Source organism: Pezoporus occidentalis, unplaced genomic scaffold (assembly GCF_034315485.1).
Source record: "Pezoporus occidentalis ecotype Australia unplaced genomic scaffold, CSIRO_AGI_Poc_V1 ctg1792, whole genome shotgun sequence".
Classification (NCBI taxonomy): Eukaryota; Metazoa; Chordata; class Aves; order Psittaciformes; family Psittacidae; genus Pezoporus; species Pezoporus occidentalis.
Genome location: NW_026913632.1, coordinates 1 through 15,752, shown reverse-complemented (window position 1 = coordinate 15,752; position 15,752 = coordinate 1). Strand labels below are relative to the sequence as shown.

At 63.5% G+C, this 15,752-nt stretch overlaps 2 protein-coding genes and 2 long non-coding RNA genes across 4 annotated transcripts; 2 read left to right on the top strand and 2 right to left on the bottom strand.

Annotated features, from left to right (window-relative positions):
- Positions 1-321: 321 nt before the first annotated feature.
- LOC134161786 (uncharacterized) lies at positions 322-4,771 on the bottom strand. The gene is made up of 4 exons (XR_009964083.1): positions 4,672-4,771; positions 3,616-3,698; positions 548-655; positions 322-462 (listed from the first exon to the last, which is right to left on the bottom strand). It is a non-coding gene; the product is annotated as an uncharacterized LOC134161786 (long non-coding RNA).
- LOC134161785 (zinc finger protein 658B-like) lies at positions 3,970-6,053 on the top strand. Its single transcript, XM_062614962.1, has 2 exons — positions 3,970-4,166; positions 4,608-6,053. The coding sequence occupies exons 1-2, from the start codon at positions 4,078-4,080 to the stop codon at positions 6,034-6,036; spliced, it is 1,518 nt and encodes a 505-aa protein (XP_062470946.1). The 5' UTR covers positions 3,970-4,077; the 3' UTR covers positions 6,037-6,053.
- Positions 6,054-6,610: 557 nt separating this feature from the next.
- LOC134161784 (uncharacterized) lies at positions 6,611-7,212 on the top strand. Its single transcript, XR_009964082.1, has 3 exons — positions 6,611-6,659; positions 6,724-6,896; positions 7,093-7,212. It is a non-coding gene; the product is annotated as an uncharacterized LOC134161784 (long non-coding RNA).
- Positions 7,213-10,351: 3,139 nt separating this feature from the next.
- On the bottom strand, positions 10,352-14,423 carry ZNF865 (zinc finger protein 865). Its single transcript, XM_062614963.1, has 3 exons — positions 13,590-14,423; positions 11,183-13,076; positions 10,352-10,464 (listed from the first exon to the last, which is right to left on the bottom strand). The coding sequence occupies exons 1-3, from the start codon at positions 14,394-14,396 to the stop codon at positions 10,352-10,354; spliced, it is 2,814 nt and encodes a 937-aa protein (XP_062470947.1). The 5' UTR covers positions 14,397-14,423.
- Positions 14,424-15,752: the final 1,329 nt, after the last annotated feature.

Sequence of the window (15,752 nt, the reverse complement as noted above, 5' to 3'; positions counted from 1 at the left end):
CCCCACATCCCCCATCCCCCATACACCCCCTATACCCCATATCCCATATACCCTATACACACCCCCATACCCCCCATATCCCCCCATACCCCATATTCCCCATAACCCACACCCCATTCCCCCCATACCCCATACCCCATATACCCCTTACCCCATATACCCCATACACCCCCCATATACCCCGCATACCCCCTATACCCCATATCCCATACACCCCCCATACCCCCTATACCCCATATCCCATACACCCCCCATACACCCCCCATACCCCATTCCCCCCCACACCCCCCATACCCCCCCCAGTGCCCCCCCCAGCCGCGGCTCACTCACGGCTGCCCCAGATGAATCCCTGGAGCTGCCTGCGCAGGAAATCCCGCTCCTCCTCCAGGTCCTGGATCCGCTTCTGGAGCCAGGAATTGCGCTCCAGGGCCAGGCTCAGCTGCACCCGCGGGCCGGGGGGGTCTGCGGGACCCCCAACCTCAGCCCCACAGCCGGGGAATGGAGCCCCAGCCCCACAGCCATGGGGCTCAGCCCCACAGGCACCCACCTTCATAGGCGCCCGGGGGGGGGCTGATGCTGTAGAACAGGGGGGGCTCCACCGGGGGGGGCTCCTCGAAGGGGAGCGAGACCTCAAAGGTCTCCTCGTCCTTTTTGACTGGGGGGGCATCAATGGGACCCACATCAGTGGGACCCACATCGATGGGACCAACATCAGTGGGACCCACATCAGTGGGACCAACATCAGTGGGACCCACATCAGTGGGACCCACATCGATGGGACCCACATCAATGGGAACCACATCAGTGGGACCCACATCAGTGGGACCCACATCGATGGGACCAACATCAATGGGACCCCCATCAGTGGGACCCCCATCAGTGGGACCCACATCGATGGGACCAGCATCAGTGGGACCAACATCGATGGGACCAACATCAGTGGGACCCACATCAATGGGACCCCCATCAGTGAGACCCCCATCAGTGACCCCCCCAATGGGTCCATGCCCCCACATCAATGAGACCCACATCAATGAGACCCACATCAATAAGCCCCCATTGGGGTCCTTTTCCCTCCCATCAATGAAACTCCCATCAATGAACCCCCCCCATGACCCCCCCATCAATGACCCCACATTGGGGTCCATTTCCCCCCATCAATGACCCCGCCATCAATGACCCCCCCATCAATGACCCCCCAATGGGTCCATGAGCCCCCCCATCAATGAGACCCCCATCAATGACCCCCCCATCAATGACCCCCCAATGGGTCCATGAGCCCCCCATCAATGAGACCCACATCAATGACTCCCCCATCAATGACCCCCCAATGGGTCCATGAGCTCCCCCATCAATGAGCCCCCCATCAATGAGACCCTCATCAATGAGACCCACATCAATGACCCCACACTGGGGTCCATTCCCCCCCCATCAATGAGCCCCCCCATCAATGAGCCCCCCATCAATGAGCCCCCCATCAATGACCCCACATTGGGGTCCATGACCCCCCATCAATGACCCCCCCATCAGTGTCCCCCCAAATGGGTCCATGCCCCCCCATGAATGAGCCCCCAAGGGGGTCCATGAACATCCCCATCAATGACACCCCCTTGAGGCCCTGTCAGTGACCCCCCCAATGGGTCTATGGCCCCCCATCAATGACACCCCAAATGGCTCCATGCCCCTCTATCAATGACCCTCCCATTGGGGTCCATGCCCCCCCCCATCATTGTCACCCCCAAATGGCTTCATGCCCCCCCCCCCATCAATAACCCCCCATTCTGGTCCATTCCCCCCCATCAATTACACCCCCCATTGGGGTCCATGCCCCCCACCCATGACAGCCAATGGGGTCCATGCCTCCCCATCAGTGACCTCCCCATTGGGGTCCATGATCCCCCATCAATGACCCCCCCAACTGGGGTCCATGCCCCCCCCCAATGACACCCAATGTGGTCCATGCCTCCCCATCAGTGACCTCCCCATTGGGGTCCATGATCCCCCATCAATGACCCCCCCAACTGGGGTCCATGCCCCCCCCCCAATGACACCCAATGTGGTCCATGCCCCCCCATCAATGACCCCCCCATTGGGGTCCATGCCTCTCTATCAATGACCCCCACATGGGGGTCCATGCTCCCCCATCAATGACCCCCCCATTGGGGTCCATACCTCCCCATCAATGACACCCATTGGGGTCCATGCCCCTCTATCAATCACCCCTCCCCATTGAGGTCTATGCCCCACCATCAATGACACCCATTGGGGTCCATGCCCCCTCATCAGTGACCCCTCCATTGGGGTCCATGCCCCCCATCAATTACCCCCCCCATTGGGGTCCATGCCCCCCCAATCAATGACCCCCACATTGAGGTCCATGCCTTCCCATCAGTGACCCCTATTGGGGTCCAATGCCCCCCCCATGGTTCCCCCATCATGCCCCCCCATGGGTTCCCAATGCCCCCCCCATGGGTCCCAATGCCCCCCCATGGACCCCAATGCCCCCCCCATGGGGTCCAATGCCCCCCCATGGGGGTCCCAATGCCCCCCCATGGTTCCCAATGCCCCCCCCCATGGTTCCCAATCCCCCCCCATGGGTCCCAATGCCCCCCCATGGTTCCCAATGCCCCCCCATGGATCCCAATGCCCCCCCATGGTTCCCAATGCCCCCCCCCTGGGTCCCAATGCCCCCCCCATGGATCCCAATGCCCCCCCCATGGTTCCCAATGCCCCCCCATGGGTCCCAATGCCCCCCCATAGGTCCCAATGCCCCCCCATAGGTTCCAATGCCCCCCCCAATGCCCCCCCATGGTTCCCAATGCCCCCCCCCATGGGTCCCAATGCCCCCCCATGGGTCCCAATGCCCCCCCCATGGGTCCCAATGCCCCCCCCATGGTTCCCAATGCCCCCCCATGGTTCCCAATGCCCCCCCCATGGTTCCCAATGCCCCCCCCATGGATCCCAATGCCCCCCCCATGGTTCCCAATGCCCCCCCATGGATCCCAATGCCCCCCCCATGGATCCCAATGCCCCCCCATGGGTCCCAATGCCCCCCCCATGGATCCCAATGCCCCCCCATGGTTCCCAATGCCCCCCCATGGGTCCCAATGCCCCCCCCCATGGATCCCAATGCCCCCCCATGGATCCCAATGCCCCCCCATGGGTCCCAATGCCCCCCCCATGGTTCCCAATGCCCCCCCCATGGGTCCCAATGCCCCCCCCATGGTTCCCAGGCACCTCCCGCACCGCGACCTCCCCATAAGGGGACCCAATCCCCTTTCCCCCTCCCCATAGAGCCCCACAGGGGTGCCCATGGGGGGGGTTGGGGGTCCATTGGGGTGCCCATGGGGGGGTTTGGGGTCCATTGGGGTGCCCATGGGGCGGTTGGGGGTCCATTGGGGTGCCCATGGGGGGGGTTGGGGTCCATTGGGGTGCCCATGGGGCGGTTGGGGGTCCATTGGGGTGCCCATGGGGGGGGTTGGGGTCTACTGGGGTGCCCATGGGGCGGTTCGGGGTCCATTGGGGTGCCCATGGGGGGGTTGGGGGTCCATTGGAGTGCCCATGGGGGGGTTGGGGGTCCATTGGGGTGCCTATGGGGGGGTTCCCAGCGCTCACCCCGCTCCGCATCCTCCCGGCGGCCGCCGCCCGTGCGTGAAGAGGCGCAGGGAGCGATGGCGAAGGGAGCGCTCTATAGGTGCCTATGGGGGGGATCTATGGTGGGGGGGGGGGGCTATGGAAAAGGGGGGGGGGCCACAACCCCCGCTCCTCCCCTCCCCCCAACCCCCACCCCTCCCCCCACGCCCCCGTTTCGGCTCCGTTCGGGCGCGGTTCTTGCGCGATGCTCCCTGAGCCCCCTCCCCCCCTCCCCCATCACCCCGGAGAGCAAAGCGATCGCAGGGCGATAAGGGGGGAGGGGAGCTGTATCGCGATAGAGGGGGGGGGGGGAAGAGGAGGTATCGCGATATCCTGCTGCGGGGGGGGTTGGGGGGGGGGGTTGGGGGATGCTCCGCGTTGTTTCCACCCGGACTCCAAACGCTGCGGCACCACCGCGGGTCCGATGGGGGGGGGGGGGCCCCGATGCGGCGGCCCCGGAGACCCCCCCCCGACCCCCCCCCCGGTGCTGAGCGGGCCGCGATGAAGGGCCCGGGGCGCGGAGGAGCCGGGAGGTAACGGAGGGGGGGGGCACGGGGGGGCGGGGGGACACCCCTGGACCTGCCCCATAACCGCGATGGGGAGGGGAGGGGGGGTCCGCATCTGCCCCACACATCCCCAGAGCCCCCCCATGGGGACCCCAAGGGGTGGGACCCCCGTATCTGTGCCCTCCATATCCCCCCCCATGAGGACCCTGGTGCTTGGGACCCCCATCGGCTCCCCCACTGGGGCCTGTGCCCCCCGGAGCCCCCCCGTGAGCACCCTGATCCCTGGACCCCTGTATCCCCTCCATTGGGACCCCAATACCTCTGCCCCCCATAGCCCCCCACCCATTAGGACCCCCCCCCCATGTCCCCCTCCGTATCTGCTCCCCATTGTGATCGCTGCCCCCCGTATCCCCCCACATTGGGTTCCCAAGACCCTTCCATTAACCCCCCCCTCTCCTCTCCCCACAGCTCCCCCCCTCCTCCCGCTACCCCCCCCCCCGCAGAGCCGCCCCCCGCCCCGGGGGGTCGTTACCTGCTCATCGACGCGCAGGGGCTGCCCTACACGGTGCTGGTCACGGACAGCGGCGGCGCTGCAGTTACCAACAGTGACCACAGCGCGGCGCTGCGGTGCAATACCGCCAATGACCACAGCGTGGCGCTGCGGTGCAATACCGCCAATGACCACAGCGCAGCGCTGCGGTGCAATACCGCCAATGACCACAGCGTGGCGCTGCGGTGCAATACCGCCAATGACCACAGCGCGGCGCTGCGGTGCAGTCCCAGCAGTGACCACAGCGCGGCGCTGCGGTGCAATACCACCAATGACCACAGCGTGGCGCTGCGGTGCAATACCGCCAATGACCACAGCGTGGCGCTGCGGTGCAATACCACCAATGACCACAGCGCTGCGGCGCGGTGCAGTCCCGGCAGTGACCACAGCGCGGCGCTGCGGTGCAATCGCACCGGTGACCACAGCGCGGCGCTGCGGTGCAATACCGCCAATGACCCCAGCGCTGCGGTGCGGTGCAGTCCCGGCGGTGACCACAGCGCGGCGCTGCGGTTCAATGCCACCAATGACCCCAGCGCTGCGCTGCGGTGCAGTCCCGGCGGTGACCACAGCGCGGCGCTGCGGTTCAATGCCACCAATGACCACAGCGCGGCGCTGCGGTGCAACCCCAACAGTGACCACAGCGCGGCGCTGCGGTCCGCACCCATCAATGACCACAGCGCTGCGGTGCGGTGCAGTCCCACCGGTGACCACAGCGCGGCGCTGCGGTTCAATGCCACCAATGACCACAGCGCTGCGGTGCGGTGCAGTCCCACCGGTGACCACAGCGCGGCGCTGCGGTTCAATGCCACCAATGACCACAGCGCTGCGGTGCGGTGCAATCCCAGCGGTGACCACAGCGCGGCGCTGCGGTTCAATGCCACCAATGACCCCAGCGCTGCGGTGCGGTGCAGTCCCACCGGTGACCACAGAGCGGCGCTGCGGTTCAATGCCGCCAATGACCCCAGCGCTGCAGTGCGGTGCAGTCCCACCGGTGACCACAGAGCGGCGCTGCGCTGCCCGGAGTGCGGTCGCGCGTTCCCGTTCCCGTCCTACCTCCGCCGCCACCGCATCGCGCACTCCCCGCACAAGCCCCACGAGTGCCGGGCCTGCGGCAAGGCCTTCAAGCGGCGCTCGCACCTGGAGCGGCACCGGGTGAGCCACGGCGGGCGCCAGCCCCACGCCTGCGCCCTCTGCCCGCGCCGCTTCCGCCACCCCGGCGAGCTGGGGCAGCACCAGCGCGTGCACAGCGGCGAGCGCCCCTTCCAGTGCGCCCTGTGCCAGCGGCGCTTCGGGGAGCGCGGGGCCCTGCGCAGGCACCTGCGGAGGAAGAGCCACGCGAGGGCGTGAGGGTGGGGGGGAAGGGGGGTGGGATGGGGGTTCCATGGGGGTTGGGATGGGGGGGGGTGGTCAATGGGGTGGGGATGGTGGTCATGGGCTCGGCATGGTGATGGGGTGGAACCAGGGGGCATCATGGAGGGATGGTGGCCAATGGGGTGGGGATGGTGGTCATGGGCTCGGGATGGTGATGGGGTGGATCCAGGGGGCTTCATGAAGAGATGGTGGCCCCATAGAGGGCACTGGGGAGAGATGGGGCTCATCATATAGGGATGGTGGCCAAGGGGGTGGGGACATGGAAGGATGGTGGCCCTCTGGAGGTCATCATAGAGGGGTGGTGGCCAATGGAGAGGGGATGGTGGTCATGGGCTCGTCATGGCGATGGGGTGGATCCAGGGGGCATCATGGAGGGATGGTGGCCCCATAGAGGGCACTGGGGAGAGATGGGGCTCATCATATAGGGATGGTGGCCAAGGGGGTGGGGACATGGAAGGATGGTGGCCATATGGAGGTCATCATAGAGGGATGGTGGCCAGTGGGATGGGGGTGGTGGCCATGGGCTCATCATGGTGATGGGGTGGATCCAGGAGGGCATCATAGAGAGATGGTGGCCCTATGGAGGTCACCATAGAGGGGTGGTGGCCAATGGGGTTCAGACATAGAAGGTTGGGGGCCCCATGGGGGCCTCATCATAGAGAGATGGTGGCCAATGGGGTGCGGATGGTGGCCATGGGCTTGGCATGGTGATGGGGTGGATCCACGGAGTATCATAGAGGGGTGGGGGCCAATGGGGTGGGGATGGTGGTCATGGGCTCGGCATGGTGATGGGATGGATCCAGGGGGCATCATGGAGGGATGGTGGTCCCATGGAGGTCACTGGGGAGAGATGGGGCTCATCATATAGGGATGGTGGCCAATGGGGTGGGGACATGGAAGGATGGTGGCCCTATGGAGGTCATCATAGAGGGGTGGTGGCCAATGGGGTGGGGACATGGAAGGATGGTGGCCCTATGGAGGTCATCATAGAGGGGTGGTGGCCAATGGGGTGGGGATGGTGGCCCCATAGAGGTCACCATAGAGGGGTGGTGGCCAATGGGGTGGGGATGTGGAGGGATGGTGGCCCTATGGAGATCACCATAGCGGGGTGGTGGCCAATGGCGGTGGTGGAATGGGAGGTGGAGGCCATGGGGCTCATCATGGAGAGATGGCGGCCGATGGGGGGGGGGAACGGGACACAGAGGGCTGGTGGCCATGGGGCTCAGTGCTGCTCAATGGGGTTCAATGTGTGGGGCCGGTGGCTCCATTGGGGGGGGGGGGTCTTGGATGGTGGAACTTGGGGGCCGATGGGTTGGGGTCCTGGGGCCCTTTCCAGAGCGATGCTGCCCAACCCCCCCCCCCCCCCCCCCCAGCCCCCCAAGTCCATTCCCATTAAAACCGCTTGGATTTTCCCATTTCTCTGCTGGTGCCTCATTGAGAAAACTGGGACCCCCCCCGTGACCCCCATGGAGCCCCCCCATTGACCAGTGACCCCCCCATAGACTCCCATTGATCCCAGGGTCCCCCCAACCCCTCAGAGACCACCCAGTGACCCCCATTACCCCCCATAGAAGCCCCATTGATCCAATTGAACCCTCATTGATCCCACTGCACCCACATTTGAACCCCCATTAATCCCATTGACCCCCCATTGATCTCATTGCACCCCCATTTGAACCCCCATTAATCCCATTGACCCCCCATTGATCTCATTGCACCCCCATTTGAACCCCCATTAATCCCATTGACCCCCCATTGATCTCATTGCACCCCCATTAATCCCATTGACCCCCCATTGATCCCATTGCACCCCCATTGATCCCATTGAACCCCCATTGATCCCATTGACCCCCCATTGAATCCCCATTGATCCCATTGTACCCCCATTGAACCCCCATTAATCCCATTGCACTCCCATTGACCCCCCATTGATCCCATTGATCTCCCATTGCCCCCATGGAACCCCCATTGATCCCATTGCACCCCCATTGCTCCCACTGAACCCCCATTGATGCCATTGCACCCCCATTGATCCCATTGACCCCCCATTGCCCCCACTGAACCCCCATTGATCCCATTGACCCCACATCCCGTTGCACCCCCACTGATCCCATTGTACCCCCATTGCCCCCCCATTGAATCCCCCCCAAGCCCAGGTCCCATTGGGGTCTCAGCACTTCAATGGCTCCAGCGCTGCGCTGAGCTGGGCCTGGGCTCAGCCCCACAGGGAACACACGTGTTGGAGCATGTAGAGCCATGTTGGAGCATGTAGAGCCATGTTGGAGCATGAAGAGCCATGTTGGAGCATGTAGAACCATGTTGGAGCATGTAGAACCGTGTTGGAGCATGGAGAGCCATGTTGAGCCGTGCTGCACCATCCCAAGAGCCCTTGCCTTGTGCCGTGTGCTGCTCCGTGCCAGGCCATGAGGAGCCGTGTTGGGCCGTGTATCACACATGGCAGCCCATGATGAGCCATGCATCACACATGACAGCCCATGATGAGCCATGCATCACACGACAGCCCATGATGAGCCATGCGTCACACATGACAGCCCATGATGAGCCATGTATCACACATGGCATCCCATGATGAGCCATGTGTCACACATGGCAGCCCATGATGAGCCATGTATCACACATGACAGCCCAGGATGAGCCATGTATCACACATGACAGCCCATGATGAGCCATGTATCACACATGACAGCCCATGATGAGCCATGTATCACACATGACAGCCCATGATGAGCCATGTATCACACGACAGCCCATGATGAGCCATGTATCACACACGGCAGCCCAGGATAAGCCATGTATCACACATGGCAGCCCATGATGAGCCATGTATCACACATGACAGCCCAGGATGAGCCATGTATCACACATGGCAGCCCATGATGAGCCATGTATCACACATGACAGCCCAGGATGAGCCATGTATCACACATGGCAGCCCATGATGAGCCATGTATCACACATGGCAGCCCATGATGAGCCACGTATCACACATGACAGCCCATGATGAGCCATGTATCACACATGACAGCCCATGATGAGCCATGTATCACACGACAGCCCATGATGAGCCATGCATCACACACGGCAGCCCATGGTGATCCATGCATCACACACGACAGCCCATGATGAGCCATGTATCTCACATGGCAGCCCATGATGAGCCATGTATCTCACATGGCAGCCCATGATGAGCCATGTATCACACATGACAGCCCATGATGAGCCATGCATCACACATGGCATCCCATGATGAGCCATGTATCTCACATGGCATCCCATGATGAGCCATGTATCACACATGACAGCCCAGGATGAGCCATGTATCACACATGGCAGCCCATGATGAGCCATGTATCACACATGGCATCCCATGATGAGCCATGTATCTCACATGGCATCCCATGATGAGCCATGTATCACATAGCAGCCGATGTATCACACGTGATAGCCCATGTACCACACATTAACCCATGTCGACCCATCTATCAGACATGACAGCCCATGTATCACCCATTAGCCCATGCTGACCCATGTATCAAGTGTCAGCCCATGTTGACCCATGTATCACTCATGTTAGCCCATGTTGACCCATGTATCACGTGTCAGCCCATGTTGACCGATGTATCACATGACAGCCCATGTATCACACGTTAGCCCATCGGACCCATGTACCACACATGTTAGCCCATGTTGACCCAGGAATCACTCATGTTAGCCCATGTTGACCCATGTATCATACATTAGCCCATGTTGACCCATGTATCACTCATGTTAGCACACGTTGACCCATGTATCTATCACATGTGTCAGCACACGTTAGCCCATGTTGACCCATGTATCATACGTTAGCCCATGTGGACCCATGTACAACACATGTTCACCCACATTGACGCATGTATCACACAGCCCATGTACAACACGTGTTAGCCCATGTTGACCCATGTACCACAGGTGAGCCCATGTTGACCCATGTATCATACATTAGCCCATGTGGAACCATGTACAACACCTGTTTGCCCACGTTGACCCATGTATCACACGTGTTAGCACATGCTGACCCATGTATCACTCATGTTAACCCATGTTGACCCATGTATCCTACGTTAGCCCATGTGGACCCATGTACAACATGTGTTCGCCCACGTTGATGCATGTATCACACGACAGCCCATGTATCACAGGTGAGCCCATGCTGACCCATGTATCACATGTGGAAGCCCATGTTGACCCATGTATCACACGTGGAAGCCCATGTTGACCCATGTATCACACGTTAGCCCATGTTGACCCATGTATCACAGGTGAGCCCATGTTGACCCATGTACCACACGTGGAAGCCCATGTTTACCCATGTATCCAACGTTAGCCCATGTTGACCCATGTATCCTACGTTAGCCCATGTACAATGTGTTAGCCCACATTGACCCATGTATCACACGTGAGCCCATGTTGACCCATGTATCACACGTGAGCCCATGCTGACCCATGTATCACACGTGACCCCATGCTGACCCATGTATCACATGTGTTAGCCCAACTTGATGCATGTATCACACGACAGCCCATGTATCACACGTGAGCCCATGTTGACCCATGTATCACTCATGTTAGCCCATGTTGACCCATGTATCACACGTGAGCCCATGCTGACCCATGTATCACACGTGAGCCCATGTTGACCCATGTATCACACGTGTTAGCCCAACTTGATGCATGTATCACACGACAGCCCATGTATCACACGTGAGCCCATGTTGACCCATGTATCACTCATGTTAGCCCATGTTGACCCATGTATCACACGTGAGCCCATGTTGACCCATGTATCACTCGTGTTAGCCCATGTTGACCCATGTATCACACGTGAGCCCATGTTGACCCATGTATCACTCATGTTAGCCCATGTTGACCCATGTATCATGCGTCAGCCCCCGCTGACCCACCTATCACACATGGCAGCCCACGCACGGCCCACGCCAGCTCCCGCTGACCCATGGAGCACCCCCTAATAAGCGCCAGCCCCTCCCCCCCAACCCCCCCCTTCACCCCATTCCCCCCCCCCTCCCCCCCCAACCCCCTCACCCCTCCTTCTCCCCCCCCCCACCCCTCCCCTTGCCCCCCACGCCCCGGCTCCTCCGCGGTGCCCGGCGCCGGCGCCGGCAGCTCCGGTGCCCGAGAGCGCAGGCCAGATGGAAGAAGCTCTTCCCGCAGCGCTCGCAGCCGTAGGCGCCGTGGTGCCCGCGCCGGTGCTCCAGGAGGTTCCGGCGGTACCGGAACCGGCACCCGCAAGCGCGGCACCGCCGCCGCCGGGCCCCGGCTCCGTGCTGCAGGCGCTGGTGCTCGCCGAGGGCCGCGGGCGCCGCGAAGCGTCGCCGGCACAGGGCGCACTTGAAGGCGCGGGCGGCCGCGTGCACCAGGCGGTGCCGGCGCAAGGCCCAGCGGTGCCGGAAGCGCCGGGCGCAGGCGCCGCACGCCAACGGCCGCTCCTCGCCGGGGCACCGGCGCCGGTGCCGCCGCAGCAGCGCCGCGGCCCAGAAGCGCCGCCCGCAGGCGCGGCAGCGGGTCCGGTGCCGCCGCCGGTGCCGTAAGAGCTCGAAGGCGCCCGGGAAGCGCCGCCCGCACTCGGAGCAGGCCGGGGCCCGCCGCGGCGCCGGCAGGTGCCGGTATTTGTGCGTCACCAACGCTAGGAAGCGGCGGAAGCTGCGCCCGCAGCGCGCGCACGTGAAGCGCTCGGCGCTCGGCACCAACGGCGGCGGCTCGGGCGGCTCCGGCGTCGCCGGCAGCAGCCGCTCGGGCGCCGGTTGGTGGCTCAGTTTGTGCCACATGAGGCTCTCCAGGAAGCCGAAGGCTTTGCCGCAGGCGTCGCAGCCGTAGGGCTTGTCGGCGGCGTGCGCTTCCTTGTGGCCCACGGCGCGCAGCAGGTCCGGGAAGCGCTCGCCGCACTCGGCGCAGCCGTAGCTGAGCCCGTCGGCGGCGCCGGCGCCGGGCAGGCGATGGATCTGCTTGTGGCGGGTGAGGCTCTGCGGGTAGCCGAAGGCCTTGCCGCACAGCTCGCACTTGTAGGGCCGCTCGCGCGTGTGCACCACGTGGTGCTTGCTCAGGTGGAAGGACTCGCGGAAGCGCTTCCCGCACACGGCGCACTGGTGCGGCTTCTCCCCGGTGTGGATGCGCTCGTGGCGCTTCAGCGTCTCGCGGCGCCCGAAGCAGCGCCCGCACACCCCGCACCCGAAGCTCTTCCCCGTTGGCAGCGCCTTGCCGCCGGCAGGGAAGGCTTTGGGCACGCCGGGGTAGGCGGCGTGGAGCTGCCGGTGCCGCAGGAGGCTCTGCGGGGCGGCGTAGGCTTTGCCGCAGACGTCGCAGGCGTAGCCGGGGCGCGGGGCGCCGTGCGCCGCAGCCTGGTGCCGCAGCAGGTAGGCCGGGTCGCGGAACTCCTTGCCGCAGGCGCCGCAGGGCACGCGGAGGAGCCCCGAGTGGGTCTTGACGTGGCGCGTGAGGCTCTCGCGCCGGTTGAAGCTCTTGGAGCACACGGAGCAGGTGAAGGGCTTCTCGCCCGTGTGGATGATCTGGTGCTGGTGAAGGTGGCTGGGCTTCTTGAACACCTTCCAGCACAAGGGGCACGTGAAGGGGCCCTCCGAGGCCGCGGCGCTCGCAGCCACCGCCACGCCGCCGACGGGAGCCGGCAGGAGCGCGCCCGGAGCCAGCAGGAGGCCAGCGGGAGCCGGGATGAGGCCGCTCGGCGCCAGGGCGACGCCGCTCGGTAACGGGTTGAGGCGGGGGGCGCTTGGGTTGGCCCCCGCGGGCGCTACGGTGACTCCATTGGGTGCCACGGTGACCCCACTGGGTGCTACGTGAACCCCGCTCGCCAATGGGTTGACTCTCGTGGCGGTCGCGTTGACTCCACTCAACGGGTTGACCCCACTGGGTGCCACGCTGACCCCATGGGGCGCCGCGCTGACGCCGACCACCAAGGCGTTGACTCCATTGGGCGCCGCGTTGACCTCATTGGGAGCCACGCTGACCCTGGTGGGTGCCACGGTGACGCCGCTCACCAAGGCGCTGACCCCGTTGGGCACCACGTTGACCTCGCTGGCCACCGCGTTGACTCCATTGGGCGCCACGTTGACCGCATTGGCTGCGTGGACTCCATTGGGTGCCACACTGACAGCACTGGGCGCACTGACTCCACCGGGCGCGTTGACCCCATTGGCTGCCACACTGACCACGTTGGCTGCATTGACTCCACTGGGCGCCACGCTGACCGCATTGGGTGCATTGACCCTATTGGGCGCCACGTTGACCGCGTTGGGTACATTGACCCCATTGGGTGCCACGTTGACCGCACCGGGCGCATTAACCCCATTGGGTGCCACGTTGGCTGCATTGACTCCACTGGGTGCCACGTTGACCACATTAGGTGTATTGACTCCACTGGGCGCCACGTTGACCACATTGGTTGTATTGACCCCATCGGTCACCACGTTGACCACGTTGACTCCATTGGGCGCACTGACCCCACTGGGCACCACGTTGACCCCATTGGGCGCCACGTTGAGCCCGGACGCGGCAGCCACCCCCCCGTTGGCTCCGGCGCCGGCCTCGCCGGGCTCCTTATGGCAGCGCCGGTGGCGGATGAGGCTGGAGACGTGGTTGTAGGCACGGCCGCAGGTGCCGCACTCGTAGGGCCGCTCACCGCTGTGCACCAGCATGTGCTGCACCAAGTGCGACGACTGCTTGAAGGCCTTCTGGCACACGCCGCAGGGGAAGCGCCGCTCCATCAGGTACTTGAGGCGGCGGAAATAGCCCTTCTCCTCCTTGGCCCCCACCTCCGGGGGGGCGCCGGCCAGCTGGGGGGGGTTCCCCGGTGCCGCCGTGGCCACCGTGGCCCCTCGTTTCAGCCCCCCAAAGAGGTGCTGGTGGTGGCCGGACAGGTCCACGATGCCCCATTGCGGGGTGTTGAAGGCGCTGGTGGCCTCAAAGAGGGGTTGGGGGGGCACGGAGACGGGAGGGGGGGGGTATGGGGGGGCTGGGGGTTGGACCCCCCCGCTCCCCTCTGCTTTCTTAGGCTGGGAGGAAGAGGAGGAGGAGGAGGAGGAGGAGGAGGAAGCGGCACCTTCCACCTTAGGCTTGGGGGGGGGGACGGTGCCGGAGGGGGGGTTGTACTCAAAGGGGGGCTGAGCGCAGGGGAGCCCCGGCAGGGCTTTGGGGTGCTCGTGGCCATAGGGCTCCATGGGCTCGAAGCGCTGGTGGTTGAGGAACTCCAGGAAGTCGAAGGGATAACTGGGGAAGTGGACGCTGTCGTCGCTGCCGGAGGCTTCCATCTCCCCTATGGGGGGGTGGGGGGTGGGGGGCGGGTGGGGGGGAAGAGACCTGGGGGGGGGGGGGGGAAGGAAGAGGTTAGCAGCGGTATTTGGGATATAGGGAGGGGATTAGAGGGGGGAAAGGGAGGGTTTGGGGCTGGGTTATGGGGGTTTGGGGGGGGCTTTGTGGTCAGTGGAGGGTTTGGGGGCAATGTAGAGGTTGGGGTCAATGGGGGAGTCAATGGGGGGGTTGGTGGCAATGAGGGGGCAATGAGGGGTTATTGGGGGTAATGGGGGCTCAGTGGGGGGGGTGGTGTCAATGAGCAATCTGGGAGTCAATGGGGGGATTGTGTCAATGGGGGGAAATGGGGGTTAATGGGGGGGCTATGGGGGTTAATGGGGGGTTTGGAGGCAATGGAGGGGGTCAATGAGGGGGTTGGCGTCAATGAGGGGACAATGAGGGGTTATTGGGGGGTTGGGGTAATGGGGGCTCAATGGGGGGGGTTGGTGTCAATGAGCAATTAGGGAGTCAATGGGGGGGTTGTGTCAATGGGGGGACAATGAGGGGTTATTGGGGGGTTGGGGTAATGGGGGCTCAATGGGGGGGTTGGTGTCAATGAGCAATTGGGGAGTCAATGGGGGGGTTGTGTCAATGGGGGGAATGGGGGTTAATGGGGGGTGGGGTTAATGGGGGGCAATGAAGGGTTAATGTGGGGGTTTGGAGGCAACGGAGGGGTTCAATGGCGGGGTCAATGGGGGGATTGGTGTCAATGAGGGGACAATGGGGGGTTAATGGGGGGGTTGAAGGCAATGTAGGGGGTCAATGGGGGAGTCAATGGGGGGCTGCTGTCAAAGAGGGGGCAATGAGGGGTTATTGGGGTGGTTGGGGGTAATGGGGGCTCAATGGGGGAGTCAATGGGGGGGTTGGTGCCAAGAGGGGGAAGATGGGGGTTAATGGGAGGGTTGGGGTTAATGGGGGGGGCAATGGGGGTTAATGGGGGGGCAATGGGGGGGCAACGGGGGTTCATGGGGGGCAATGGGGGGGCAATGGGGGGTTAATGGGGGGGCAATGGGGGGTTAATGGGGGGCAGTGGGGGGTTAATGGGGGGTTCAATGGGGGGTTAATGGGGGGCAATAGGGGTTAATGGCGGGGCAATGGGGGGGCAACGGGGGGGCAACGGGGGGCTAATGGGGAGGCAATGGGGCTTAATGGGGGTGTCAATGGGGAAGTCATTGGGGGGGTTGTGTCAATGAGGGGGCAATGGGGGGTTAATGGGGGGGTTGGGGTCAATGGGGCTCAGCCCGCGATGGGGTTAGGGGGGGGTCACTCACCGGGAGGGTCGGTCCGAGTCACGTGGGGAGCGGGGGTGGTCACGT